The sequence below is a fragment of the Apodemus sylvaticus genome, chromosome 9 (assembly GCF_947179515.1).
Source record: "Apodemus sylvaticus chromosome 9, mApoSyl1.1, whole genome shotgun sequence".
Classification (NCBI taxonomy): Eukaryota; Metazoa; Chordata; class Mammalia; order Rodentia; family Muridae; genus Apodemus; species Apodemus sylvaticus.
The window spans coordinates 84,585,315-84,600,102 of NC_067480.1; the positions used below are offsets into that span (position 1 = coordinate 84,585,315).

Consider the following 14,788-nt stretch of genomic DNA (forward strand, 5'->3'; position numbering starts at 1 on the left):
GGAATTGAACTCAGGACCTTTGGAAGAGCAGATCAGTCCCCTTAACCGCTGAGCCATCTCTCCAGCCCTCATTCTCTATACTTGAGGCAAGAGTTTTCACTGAACCTTGTTTCAATGCTTTCTCTCTCTCTCTCTCTCTCTCTCTCTCTCTCTCTCTCTCTCTCTCTCTCACTCTCTTTCTCCCTCCCTCCCTCCCTTCTCTCTCCTTCCTTCCTTTTTTTAAATCTTTTTTTTGAAGATTTTTTTTTTATTTTATGTATATGAGTACACATCTTCAGACACACCAGAAGAGGGCATCAGATCCCATTAGAGATGGTTGTGAGCCACCATGTAGTTGCTGGGAATTGAACTCAGTACCACTGTAGGAGCAGCCAGTGCTCTTAACTGCTGAGCCCTCTCTCCAGCGCCTTTCCTTTTCCTTTTTCTTTTCCTTTTTCCTTTTTCCTTTTTCCTTCCCTTCCCCTTCCCCTTCCCCTTCCCCTTCTCCTTTCCCTTTCCCTTCCCTCTTTCCCTCTCTTCCTCCCTCTTTTCTTGCTTGCTTGATAAATCTGTCCAGATTCTTGTCTTGCTTTTATGACTCAGTCATATGTATTTTTCTCTATGTCAGACTGGAGCAGTTTTAGGGATCACTTCCTTTTTTTTTTTTAAAAAAATTATTTATTATTTTATGTAAGTATACTGTTGCTGTCTTCAGACAGACCAGAAGAGGGTATCAGATCTCATTATGACTGTAAGCCACCATGTGGTTGCTGGGATTTGGACTCAGGACCTTTGGAAGAGCAGTCAGTGCTCTTAACCACTGAGCCGTCTCTCCAGTCCTGGGTGTCACTTCTTGTATTTATTTTAGATAAGATTTCAATGAGTGGTTCTAGTTGGCCTCATGTTCCTTTTACCCCAGTGCCTTGAGAGGTAGATTTATAGGCGTGTATCACTGTGTCTGGCCCTTGTATTTTGAGTACATGTGTGTTTGGGATTGAACTAGAACCTCCTGCATAATAACCAACCACTACAGCGGAGCTATATTCCTAGCCCTGTGTTTTTGCTTTTGAACTTTTTTTTGTTTGTTTTTGTTTTTTGGATTTGGTTTTTTTGAGACAGGGTTTCTCTGTATAGCCCTTGCTGTCCTGGAACTCACTCTGTAGACCAGGCTGGCCTTGAACTCGGAAATCCGCCTGCCTCTGCCTCCCAGAGTGCTGGGATCACAGGCGTGCACCATTACCACCCAGCTTGTGTGTTTTTGCTTTTAAGGTCAAATGAGAACGAAAATCAGAATCCTGAGTGTGATGGAGTTAGAATGATTCTAAATGAATGATCTCTACACTTTTGCCTCTTTCTATGAGCTTTAGGTATCTCAGCTTTAATTACTCCGCCTTTAAATAAGATTTTACAGATGACTTGGAAGTATTGATCTAGACTAGTCAAGGTCTAACATGGACAGAAAGAAGCTTTATAAAAGTACATGGTTTCAGACTATCTGAACAAAATCTGTGAGAAATGGAAATGGCGTGGTGGCAGTTGATTTGAAGTGCACTTCTTTACTTTTTTTTTTTTTATCGAAATGTATTTGTTTTCTTTTCCCTTGCCATTGTAGATAGACGAAAAGATAATGGGGATAGCTAGCGAGACTGCCATCTAGTATAGGAGATCTGCTCTGTTTTTTTAAAGTTGAATTTATAAAATGTACCTGTACACTGTCTGTGATCAGAGATTCTGAAGAGAATGCAGTCTTCATTTGAGTGTGCTTTTGTTTGCCATTTGTTCTCTAATATTACTGACACAGCTTAGTAGCTTTAAAACATTCTATCGGGAGGGGCTAGAGAGACAGCTCAGTGGTTAAGAGCATATATTGCTGCTCTTCCAGAGCGATGAGTTTGGTTCTCAGTAGCCACATCCAGTAGCTCACGATCACGTATCCCTCCTGGGGATATCCACAGAGGATCTGCTAACCTCTTTTAGATTGCACTGGCATCTGCACTTACATGTGTATTTTCTTCCTACAATATAGTTAAAAAAGAACATTTTAAGGCATTATATAGTTATGTTTCTGTGGTTTTAGAGTCTGGGGACTGTGTTGGCTGGGTCCTCCGAAAGGCTGCCTTGGAGATGTTCACCAGGGTTGACCTCTCACCAGGGGTCCCTCCGTGGATGGATCATTTCTAAACTCGTGTGGTGGTTCCTTTGCTTTATTATGGAGAGGGTGCTAGTCCAGGTTTTGCCTTATTTCTTGTGACCCTCCCCAAGCCAGCATATTAACATGGTGGTTTGTGTCTTCAAAGCCAGTAAGTAAGAAGCAACATGGCCGTTAAAATATTCTTTCATTCCACATAGTCCACCATCTTTGTCATATTCTTTTGGTTACAAGTCTGTCATAGGTCACATTCAAGAAAGAATCTTATAAAGGTGGGTATACTTTATGTGGGAAATCTTACACCACAAAGCTGAAGTAAAGAATGCAGTATGTAATGAATATACTTTATATTTCCTATGCACTATGGTCCATACTTAGATGATCAAGGGCTTTGCTGATGTGGTTAGGTATTTAAAACCAGAAGGAGAAGCCTGACATCTTTGCAGTATTAGTTGCTGCTACACAGCTTCTGTAGGTCAAAGCTTGTTAATATGGCTTATAGTAATTTTGTGAATTAGATTTTAGACATTTATTTTCTCCTTTTTTTAGTTGACTATATTGTGGAATATGACTATGAAGCTGTACATGATGATGAGTTAACTATCCGAGTCGGGGAAATCATCAGAAATGTGAAAAAACTACAGGAAGAAGGATGGCTAGAAGGAGAACTAAATGGGAGACGGGGGATGTTCCCTGACAATTTTGTTAAGGTAAGTATTGTCAGTTAATTAAGTATATATGTCAAGAACTAAATGCATATATGTTTAAAATGAAAATACTTTAAAACTTTTATTTTAGAAAAATACAGGTACAATTACATTTGCGATTGGTAACCTGCTGTACAGTAATGCTGTGTGATGTATGTGTATCTCTATGCCTGTTTGTGCATAGATCTATCTACCTGTCTGTCTTTTCCTTCTAAACCATAGATAACAGTTTTCAGTTGGATCACACTTGAGTCGCCCTCTCAGAATTGCCTCCCCAATCTTGCATTGTATTTTACTGCTTTTCTCTCATCCCTCCCTCGCCCTCCCTGCTCCCTGCTCCCTGCTCCCTGCTCCCTGCTCTCTGCTCGGCTTCCTTCCCTGCCTACCTTCCTTCTTTTCTTTTGTTAAAGACAATCTCTCTATGTTGATCTGGCTGTCCTGAAGCTTGGTGTGTAAATGAGGCTGGCCTTGTACTCACTGCCACCCTCCTGCCTGTGCCTCTGTAGTGTTGGGATTGAAGGGTAACACCTCCATGCCCAGCTTTGCTGCTTTCCTAACCTTGCTGAGAATACATTAGACCATACTTAAAGAGATTAGCCTGCTAAACATTCTTTTAGTTTAGGAAACAGGCTTTAAGAGACTTTTTTTTAAAAGAATTTTTGAGTGTGTGTGGACACTACAGATGTATTTTTTTTTTTAAAGATTTATGTATTATATGTAATTACACTGTAGCTGTCTCCAGACATTCCAGAAGAGGGCTTCAGATCTCATTACGGATGGTTGTGAGCCGTCATGTGGTTGCTGAACTCAGGACCTTCGGAAGAGCAGTCAGTGCTCCCAACTGCTCAGCCATCGCTCCAGCCTGACTTTAAGATACTTAAGCTTATTACAAACTTAAAAAAAAAAAAAGTCACTGTTAGAGAAGAAAAGAGAATACAATGAATTTAAGTATAATTGATGTTAGCTTTGTTTTCTATATATGTTAATGATTATGACTTGAGAAGGCTAGAGAGTGTCTCATTTGTTTATTCCAACTTGCACAGTAGTATTTTGTAGAATGCATGCTTATTTAGTATTTGTTTTCTGAATAATTCAGATTTATTTTAGTTGTAGTTTCATCTCCAAATATGAACAAAGTTCTGTTAATTGATTTCAGAGAAGGTGAAGTAACTGTACTTAATTTAACAGCATTTTATTTCTTGTCTCTTATTTGAGAAAAGTTGTAGATGAATTGTTGAGAAAAGGTCAGCTTTAAAAAATTATTATTTTTAAAAATAAAATTATCTCCAAGAACAAAAAATAAATCTGCCAGGCCTGGTGGTGTACACCTTTAATCCTAGTATTCAGGTAGAAGACAGAGGGGTGGGGATCCCCTGAAACTGTGGATGCTGGAAATAGAACCCAGTTTTCTGAAAGTATAGCCAGTGCTCTTAACCAATGAGTCATCTCTTTAGCCCACGCCACTTTTTGCTTTCCTTTGACTTTTTTTTTTTTTAACCATAGGGCTCCACTAGCAACCTGAGCATTTCATTCTGTAAAGTCCGGGGCTTGCACATGAGCCAGTATTTTCCCCCGATGGATAGCTTAGTTGCTTTCATACTTTGGCAATTATGAACAAAACTGTTATAAACATCTCTGTAGTGTGCTTTTTGGGTAAAGACAAAATAGTGCAGTTTTTGAGTTGCATAGTAACAAATGTTGGTTTAATATGACACTGTTAATTTTTTTTGGAAAGTAGTGGTACTGTTTCAGTTTCTGCTAGGAATGCATGGAATTTCCTGTTCCTTTACCCATATTTGGTGCTATCCGTGTTTTGAATTTTGGCCATTCTAATAGTGTGTGGCATCTCAGTGTACAATTTACAGTTCCTTAAAGATATGCATTGAACATCTTTTCACATGTATATTACCATTTATCTCTCCTTTAGTGAGCTGTTGGTTTATGGTTTTTTTTTTGTTTGTTTGTTTGTTTGGTTTTTTTTTTTTTTTTTGGTTTTTCGAGACAGGGTTTCTCTGTGTAGCCCTGGCTGTCCTGGAACTCACTCTGTAGATCAGACTGGACTTGAACTCAGAAATCTGCTTGCCTCTGCCTCTCAAGTGCTGGGATTATGTGTATCACCACGCCTGGCTCTGGTTTATGTTTTTTATACATTTTAAATTTTAAGCCTTTTGTTGTTGACTAGCTAAATATGCCTTTATTTGAATACATCTTATTCAAAGATGTTCATTAGGTATATCTTTGTATATTCTCTGTAGCATGTTTTTTCTCTTTGGTTTATTCTCTCTCTCTCTCTCTCTCACTCTTTCTCTCTCTCTCTCTCTCTCTGTGTGTGTGTGTGTGTGTATGTGTATGTAAAAGATACACAGAATTTATTAGAAGGTATAGCACATATAGAAGGGGTGATCTTGGACAAGGATCTAAGAGATCATGTAATAGTGTATAATTTCAAGGGGTAAGAATGGACAGTGGCCAGAGAGACCATACTTCCCTCTATATTTTAGACAGGCTTTATGGCTTTATATCCTTCCTAAAGTTTCTGTAGCAGACAGCTTTCCTGAGGAGTATTTTCCTGTTCAAGTGATTGAGAGGCTCCATTTGGATTGAATTTTTTTTTTTTCTTTTTCCCCCCAGATGGGTTTTACTATGTAGTCCTGGCTGATCTCCTTGCCTCTACTTCCTTTGTTGTTTCTAGGATTTAAAGGTATGCCACTATGCCTGGCTGGATTGGCTCTTTTTGTATTTGAGACAAGGTCTATAGCTCTGGCTAACCTAGAATTTACTGTGTAGATCAGGCTGGCTTTGAACTCAGAGATCTACCTGCCCCTGTCGCCTACTGTGTTGTGATGGATTGACATAGGAATTATGTCTTTATTCGTTACTAAAAAGCTTTCACTGAGATAGTAATGTCAGTACTTAGTTTTTAGTTATTATACATTAATGATCTCTGCAATTCAGAATATTCTATATTCACCAAGGGCCACTGCTGTTTCAGATCCCATTCATTTGACTGGTAATTATAGTGCTGGAGTCTGAGTTCTTGGTTTACAGGCTGCTGATTAGCAGGGAGTGGTCCATGCCCAGAGAAATCGAAATCTGCTAATATCTAATTAGCTACATTGTTTCCTCAAGGGGTCAGGCCCAGGCTAGTGTGAAGGCTCAGGGATTAAATGTGCTTCTTGAAGAAGCCCAACAACTTGAGTTTAATCCTTGTGAATCAGTGTTAAAAAGATGGATTAGGTGGCTTGTATCTGTAATCCCAGCATGCCAGTAGGGAAATGGGAGGTGGCGATAAAAGTGAATTGCCTGGAAGCTTGTGAGCAGGCCAGCTAGCCTGTCACTAACAAGAGAGACACTGACTCATCACCGTTGTCTCTGACTTCCACTCATGTAGCATGATATACATGTGTATACACTCTGTAATAGTAGTAGCTTGATATGCATGTTGTACACACACTCTGTAATAGTAGTAGCAGGAATAAGAAATGGAGACGTCACAACAACTGGAGATGTCTATCATCTTGATCTGGCTGCTTCTGGATGAAGAAGGCATAGACGAGTTTAGAGATTTCAGTCTTGTTAACCTAGACCTTGAACACAATCAAGGTGATGCCTAGATACATGGTGTTAGACCACTGCGGGACTCTGTGAGGTTAGAGGAACTGAGACTTGACGGTTTACCTGAAGCTTCTTCCCCTGGGAATTGTTGAGTTGGAAGTCACCTAATTCAGGGACAGAATCAAGGGCTCTGGTCTGATTTGCCTTTAGTATCCTGTCACATTGAAGGCAAGGACTCTTAGGAGTATGCCCAATATTTGGTCATTTTCTCTTCCAGTGATCTGTTTGCTTACAGATTTAACATTAATTTTCCTCTGTGTATCCTCTTGGAGAGGAGTCAGTGAGAGTGGTACCACTTTACCACTGTTAGTGGTAAAAGCAGTATGGAGTATACTTCTGAAGGCTTTCTAAAATAGCAGTGGGATTTCATTAGGTCCCTTATCAGTAGTTTTCAGTTATTGGTTGTAATTCTCTTAATATCTAACTTAAATTGTCTAGTTATATTGTATAAATCTGGGTGATTTTTTTAAAATTTGAATTTTATTTTTCTTTATATGTTTATATATATGTATACAGTGCTCATAGAGGCCAAGAGAGAGAGTCAGGTCCTTCAGGAGCAGGCAGTTGAGAGCCACCTGACTTGGGTGCTAGGAATTACATTACACTGAGATAGCTCTCTAGTCCTAAATCACAAGAGATGTATAAAAAGGCAGTTTCTCAGGTCAAAGTTAACTTCAGTCAAGATTTGGGGTTCAAATTTAACTAAATTATGAAGGATACATCTGAGAGTAATCAATAGAAACTGAAGGGGAATTAATCCACTCAAATACAGGAGGCCATCAAAAAGGCATCCTTGTGTTTGAGCCTTACAAAAATACAATGAACAATTGGGGCATTGCCTGTTTGCTTCTCAGTATGGGAATCAGATATAGCATGTATTACTGAATTCTGGAGTTGCCCTTAGCTGGTGGGAATAGTTTTATCTTTATTATCTTTGTGCATAGTAAGATATGATTGCTCCTCTCCTATAAGTTCTGGAGAGATGGAGGAAACTCTAAAAGTTTTAAATAGTTGTTTATTCTAGCTACAGTATATTGAAAGCTAATGCCCACAGGGGGACCTTTAAGCTAGTATATTTTGAAAAATATATGATTAAAATCAGAAAAACCTATTGATGATATTTGGTATTAGCACTTTAATCTGATATGGGAAACTCACAGCAGTAGGGACACCCAAAGTACATTCATGAGTGTAGTCACTCCATATTGAACGAGACATCTGGGTTTGCTTATATGTATATATCAGGAAACAGAAGTACATGTGGACAAAGATTGCGTCACCTCAGGCAGATAGTTCTGAAAATAAAATCCAGTAGCTAAGAGAAGTGTGTACATGGAAGAAATATAAATATAACAGAGTAGGGAATCCCCTGACTTAACCCTAGCAGCAAAGTCTATGACTTAACTTTGGTGAAGATGAAGAAATTCTGTTACAATTTGATGGGAACACTAAAATATGTAGCAGGATCTTGCCCTGGACTTCCCTTAGCTTCCCAGTCCCTGTGTTCTCTGTTGGGAGAATTCAGACAAGACTCACACAATGCAGACAATAGCTAGAGTTGATTGAAGCTTGAAGAAGAGCTCTGTCAAGGGGTGAGACTAAGCAGCGGCCAGAGATCATTGCTAAGTGAATGGCATTAACATCTGAGCAAGTTGCCCGAGCCAGGTCTTGGGTGTCATTTAAACTCTTTCTTATCTGAGTTGGAACTGATGAATTTTTAAGAATCTCAATATTTTGAATAGTTCTGAGTCTTTGAAACACCTGCTCTGTCATTGACTCGGAGCACATTCAGCTGTCAGTCATACCTACTTGCTGTAAGCTTGTCTTTGTACTGTATGTACTGATCTTTGTATTGTGGAAATGTCTCAGCACTGCTCCACCATCTTTGTGCAGTAGATTTCAGAGCCTTTCATCATCAGCCTTCTCCTGGCCCTACTGTTCTTAGTCTCTGCGACTCTTAAGACCTTTCCACATTCTTGCTTCTGCTATGTGCTTATTTCTCAGAATCTTTCTTTGTTCTGTGTTGTCTTCCAGTCGGGTTCTGGAAGATTCTGCCTTTTGTATTCCTTCACTGTGCCTTGCTGCCTCTTACCCACTCACTTGTCTCAGTAGAAGATGTCAGCACTATCCTCCTTCCTTGTGGATACTGAGCATTGAACTCAGGTTGTCTGACTTGGCAGCTGATGCCTTTACCCACTGAGCCATCTTACCAGTCCCGAGGTTGCTTTGTAAAGTTACCCTGAATTGCTTTCCACTGCTGAATTTATGTTAGGTGAACTAAAGCTTTGGGTAGTGGGTCGGAGGCTGAAGCCTGGACATGGACTGAGGCCCCCTCCAGGGCCTCTCCTACTGAGCTTTTAACATGGTATATGGCATGACTTCATGTTTATGTGGTCTTTTGTTTCTTCTAGTAATATTCTATACACTTTCCCACAGTTTTTCTGTTGTTTGTTTTTTGGTTTTGTGGTTTCTCTGTGTAGTCCTGGCCATCCAGGAACTGCCTGCCTCTGCCTCTTGAGTGCTGGGGTTAAAGGATGTGCCACTACCACCTGGCATGATGATTCACTTTAGATCTATGAATTAGAGAGGGAGCCATTATGTTAAAACCTACAGGATAGAACTTACATGCAACTGGTTTGTACAAGACTATGCTGTAAGGTTGCTAACTAAGAACTGTGGAATTGGATGGGGAAAAATTAAGAGAATATTAAATGACATGTAAATTTTGTGAACATTTTAAAAGCACCCCCCCACCCCTCTTTGGAAAAGGGTCTCATGTTGTTAGGATGGCTTTGATCCCACTGTATTCTTGTGCAGTGGAAGAGGACCTTCAACTCCTGGTTTCTCTGCCTTTAACTCCGAAGGGCTGGGGGATTGCAGATGGGGACTACCATGCCCAACTTCTTTCATGAATTTTCTTTTTAAAGAATATATGTGGGTTTAGTTGTTTAAAGATAAACACTGGATTGAATTGCATACAATGGAATTGATATTGGAAAGAGACTGTATGGTCTGGTATCCATAAAGATTTAGTATATAGTTCTTTGTAGGAAAAAAGTTTATGTACCCCTGATTTAAAACTATTGTGTTAATTAATTTATGTATTTCAGGATTTTCTGGTGTGTGCTAGAGTGAAGGTGAGCTGCACCTCTACCTTTTTTCTAGTTTCAATAAGGTGTAAACTTATACTTTGTCATGGTCAGCAAAATGATCTGCATTCTTCAGACTTACTTGAACACGACAAAAGCTTAGAAATGAGTTATGTCGTAGTTTATTTCACTGTGGCTGTATCTTGACATCTTACATTTGAGAAGCTTAAGAGCAGGGATGCTCAGGAAAGAGGAATGCTCCATGGTCTAGGCTAGCGTGGCTGCAGAGGACGTTCCAGACCAGGCTAAACTAAACTACCTTCAAAATGTACAGAAATACATTTAAAAATGTAACTTGAGTAACTTAACTTTTCTTTTTTACCAATTTCTCTCTTTCCCTCTTTTTAGGAAATTAAGCGAGAGACAGAACCCAAGGATGACAATTTGCCCATCAAACGGGAAAGGCACGGAAATGTAGCAAGTCTTGTACAGCGAATCAGCACGTATGGACTTCCAGCTGGAGGAATTCAGCCACATCCACAAACCAAAGCTATTAAGAAGAGTATGTAAACAATTTCTTACATGGTTATATCAAAATAGGATATTTATGATTGTTCATAAATTCAGAAAGATGAGTTCAGTTTTCTGCAACCAACTGCAAAATCTCTAAGTTTCTCTAATGTACTGATGATTGGCACATTAGTTTTTTTTTTTTTTTCTTTCTATGTCTTTGTTGTTCTTTGTTTCTTGTTAAGGCTGGTTGTGAGCCACCATGTGGTTGCTGAGATTTGAACTTAACGACCTAGAGCAGTTGGTGCTCTTAACTGCTGAGCCATCTCACCAGCCCTGGCACATTAGTTTTTATGCTTGTCATGTCAAGTCAGTAACATTGATGATCCAGCAGAGTAGCTGGTATACAGGAGCTATAAATGAAGATCTCATGTTTATCTCTTATTGTCTCGGAATGATTAATGTATTGATTGTGTTTAATAGTTCTTATTTAGAAGTTGAGGTATCTGCTAGTTTTTCTTCTTTTTTTCCTTTTCTTTTGAAATAGAGTCTTGCTATGTTTATGCTGGCCCCAGATGTGATTCTCCTGCTCTGGCAAGTTCTTTATTTTATTTTTTAAATATTTGTTTATTTATTATTTATACATGTATTTTAGAAGTACATGTATGCCTGCAGGCTAGAGGAGGGCACCGTATCTCAGTATAGATGATTGTGAGCCATCATATGGTTGGTGGAAATTAAACTCAGGACCTCTGGAAGGGCAGGCAGTGCTCTTAACCTCTGAGCCATCTTTCTCCAGTCCTGACGAGTTCTTTATCTGTAAATAAATTAGGAAAAAATTGACACAGGAGTACCATATCTTATATTTAAAAAAATATTATGTGTGCGGTGTGGGGTGCAGAGGTCAGAAGACAACACTGTGGAATAGGTTCTTCCCCCGCTTTCTGTGGGACATAGGGATTAAGGCCAGGGTCTGTGGGCAACAAGCACTTTACTCTCTGATATCGTTCCCCCACATCTTTTCTGTTTTGTTTATATTTGAGATTGTAATTTAATTACAAATTTCTCCCTTTGCTCTCCTCCCTCCAAACTTTCCTATATGGGATTGTTTCAGATTCATGGCCTCACTTTTCATTGTTTTTGCATGTATGTATGTTTTTGTTCATATATATTTTTAAATATCATCTGTTGAGTTCACATCATGCTACACTTGTATGTATGTTTTCATTGTTTGGTGACAACTAATTGATGTACTTGTCCCTGGGAAGGACCACTTTTCCTTCCCCAGTATTACTCAGTTGCCTGAAGTTACCTGTGCAGGTGTGAGGCCTCGTGGGCTTTTCACCATTCAGTATGGCATGCTTACTGGTGTCATCCTCGTGTACCTCATGTTCAGGTGGTCGAATTGGTAAGACTTCATGGGTATAGGCTCAGATATGACCAAGAGATACACTCTCACAGCAAGCTCCCTGATCCTTTAGCTCTTAAAATCTTTTTGCCTTCTATTCTGCAATGTCTCCTGAGCCTTAGGTTTTGGATTCTATATATGAATCCATTGGGACTGGGCTCCACAACTCTGCATTTTGATTGGTTGTGGTTTTCTCTAGCAAAGAGGTTTCCTTGGTGAGGGATGGAGACTACACTTATCTGTGGTATAAGGACAGATTTTTTTTTTTTAGTTTTTCGAGACAGGGTTTCTCTGTATAGCCCTGGCTGTCCTGGGACTCAGAAATCCGCCTGCCTCTGCCTCCCAAGTGCTGGGATTAAAGGCATGTGCCACCACTGCCTGGCAGGACAGATGTTTATGGATTGTTTTCAGTGATGATGTTGGTTTAGTAAATTCGTGGTTATAGATTCTCTTTCAGTAACCATGATTTCAAAAGCAGTGAGTACTAGATTTACCAGTACCAGGCATATGGTATTCCTCTTGCTAAATGGGTCCTAAATTCAATTAGAGAGCTGTTGGTTACCACCAAGGTATGGGTGCCACTATCACACCTATAGGGTTATTGTGCCAAAATATTTTAGATTACAGAAATTTAATCACTTTTATGGCCTGACTTAAATTTACTTGAGTTTTTTTTTTCTTATCTTCATTTAAGAAAAGAGGTAACAATACCATTCTCAAAGACTGCCATTTAAAAATATAAAGCATTAAACATGTGTGAATGATTACAGTGTTTATGACAATGGATAGTAAATGTTTTAACATCTAAAAAAACCTGTTAAACTCCATGTTCAGTCTGATTTATTGAGAAATAGTGGATATTTTTAGAAATCCATGTTCTTGCATCCATCCTCCTGCCTACCCTTCCACCTACTCACCCACCTACCTTCCTATTCACCCACCTACCTACCTACCTACCCACCCACCCACCCCACCCACCTACTCACCCCACCCACTTACCTACCTACTTACTTATCTAGTGTGTGTGCATGTGCAAACTTGTGGAAGGTGCTGTGTTTTTCTACTTGATGGGTTGTGAGAATCAAACTCAGGCTGTAAAGCTCAGAGGAATAAGTGCCTTTACTTGCTTAGTCATTTTGCCAGCCTACAAATTGTTTAACCATACTCTCTGAGTGTTGAGATTATAGTGTCTTTGACATTGTTGTCTATAACTCTCTTGTGAGATGAAGTGATTGGCCAATAGGAAGACTTCCACTCCCAATTGTAAATATGAGTGTTAATGTTATTTGTACAGCCCCCTTATTGTCACAGTGCTATTTGCCACATCATTGCCCATTAAGAAAACTGCTGCTTCCTGGGTTATAGCACTGGGTTACACCACAAAAGATTTTTTTGTGAAAAAACGAAGATTTCTTAATCAGATAAATTGAAAGTTTATTTTTAATCCTTTGTGTCCTCAGAAAATTGTGATATTCCAGTAATGTTTGTGCATCACCTATCCTGCTTTCAGTCGGACAGTTTTAGCTACTTTTGTGAGTGGTGACAAATAGTGGAGTGGAATAGCATAGAGCTGTATCTTTGTGTGCAGTTTTTCTGCCCTGGGAATTTTCAAACTAATGGAAGAGTAATTTATGATCTCTTGCTCATTATAAACTCCCTAACTCTTGGTTTTTTCAAGACAGGGTTTCTCAGTGTAGCCCTGGCTGTCCTGGAACTCACTCTGTAGACCAGACTGGCCTTGAACTCAGAAATGCACCTGCCTCTGCCTCCCTAAACTCCCTAACTCTTAATTCTGGGTGTAAAAGACAATGTTTCTTCTTTAGCACAGGCTAGACAGATTTAAAGGCTATGAATACAAAACAGAACAACCCTTTCTTTGGGTATATGTATCCGAGCAGGAGATGGGGCGATAGCTGGGTCTTGTCTTTTCCTTTTTTTTTTTTTCCCCCTCCTTCTTCAGCTGACTAAGGATATTATAGGAATGGATCCCAGCTGGAGCTAGGCAAAGTTATTACTTTTCTGTTGATGTAATAAAATTGCACAATCAAAGGCAATTTTCAGAATGAGTTTATTTTGGCCTGGAGCTCTAGAGGGGTAAGACTTCATAGCGGGGAGTCAAGGCAGCTGGGAGAGGAGGCTGAGGAGTCTCATAGTCAACTGCAAGCATGAAGTACAGACAGAACTGGACTTAGAGTGAAGCCATGTATTTCCTGCAGCCACATCTCCCAAACCTACTCAAACGGCACCGACTACTGGACACCACTTCTTCAATTACGCAAGCCTGTGGGGAACAATTCTCATCCACACTATCACAGTTCCTCTCAGTTTAGGTATGAACGTTAGCAAGAGAAAGACACCATTTTATCCTATTTATAACAGTTATGTAAAATATGAAAATGTGGAAGAAAGGAAGTGTACACTGTTGATGTTATGTAAATGAATCCAGCCAGTTTGAGAAACAGTGGCAGTTGGTCCTAAGTTAAATGGAAGTCTAGATTTCAACCAGGGCCCTTTCACAAACAAATCAAAGTACCGTAAATCCAGCTGTATTCTTGGATTATGTATTAGAAAGAAAGGAAACAGTGTACAAAATAGATACATGTATACCTGTGTTTAAGCAGCCCCATTTCCAGTAGTGAAATTACAGTATCAGTTAAGTGCCCATCAGCTGATAATGGGGTAAAGACAATAACACATTAAGTATATAATGGTATATTATTTGGTTCAAAATAAGAATGAAATTCTGCCATATGTAGCAAAACAGACTTCCAAGTAGAATAGAAAAGGATTACTGGGGCCTGTGGTGAGTGCTGGGTAGCTAGATGTAATCAGTGCACATCTGTGAACACCACTGAATCCTGTCAGTGTGTGCAGTTATGAGTAAGCTGAATAAAACATTTAAAAGAATACAATGTAGAAATGGTGAGAAGCAAATGTCTAACTATAAATTTCAGCTTCTTTACAAACTCATTCTCTGACAAATGGAAACACATAGGTGAAAATAAAATTTTACTTTAGGTTTTTAAGTAAGTTATTCAGAGATGATCGAGGGGAAGGGGGAAAGGCTGAGGCAGGAGGATGACAGGTTCAGGGGTAGTCAGATGGGATTTGGGAGCATAAAATCAAATCACCAGTATATATTTGAAAATTGTGGTTGGCAACATGGCTCAGTGGGCAAAGGTGGTTGGCATCAGGCTTGAATTGAGAACTCAGATGCTTGTAGTTAGTAAAATACTATTTTTTATTTTCAAAGTGTGTTTTCTTAGCTTAGCAGAAAAATGCTTCGGGGAAACTTGTTAGAAATGCAGTATTATTGTACCATGGGCTCTAA

General features: G+C 39.4%; 1 protein-coding gene across 2 annotated transcripts in view; it reads left to right on the plus strand.

Annotated features, from left to right (window-relative positions):
- Positions 1 to 14,788, plus strand: part of Cd2ap (CD2 associated protein) — an 85,951-nt gene that overhangs the window by 21,927 nt on the left and 49,236 nt on the right. For both annotated transcript variants that reach the window (XM_052192344.1, XM_052192345.1), the window contains exons 2-3: positions 2,678 to 2,838; positions 9,948 to 10,101. In XM_052192344.1, the coding sequence (XP_052048304.1) occupies positions 2,678 to 2,838; positions 9,948 to 10,101 (315 nt within the window). The remainder of the gene's footprint in view (positions 1 to 2,677; positions 2,839 to 9,947; positions 10,102 to 14,788) is intronic.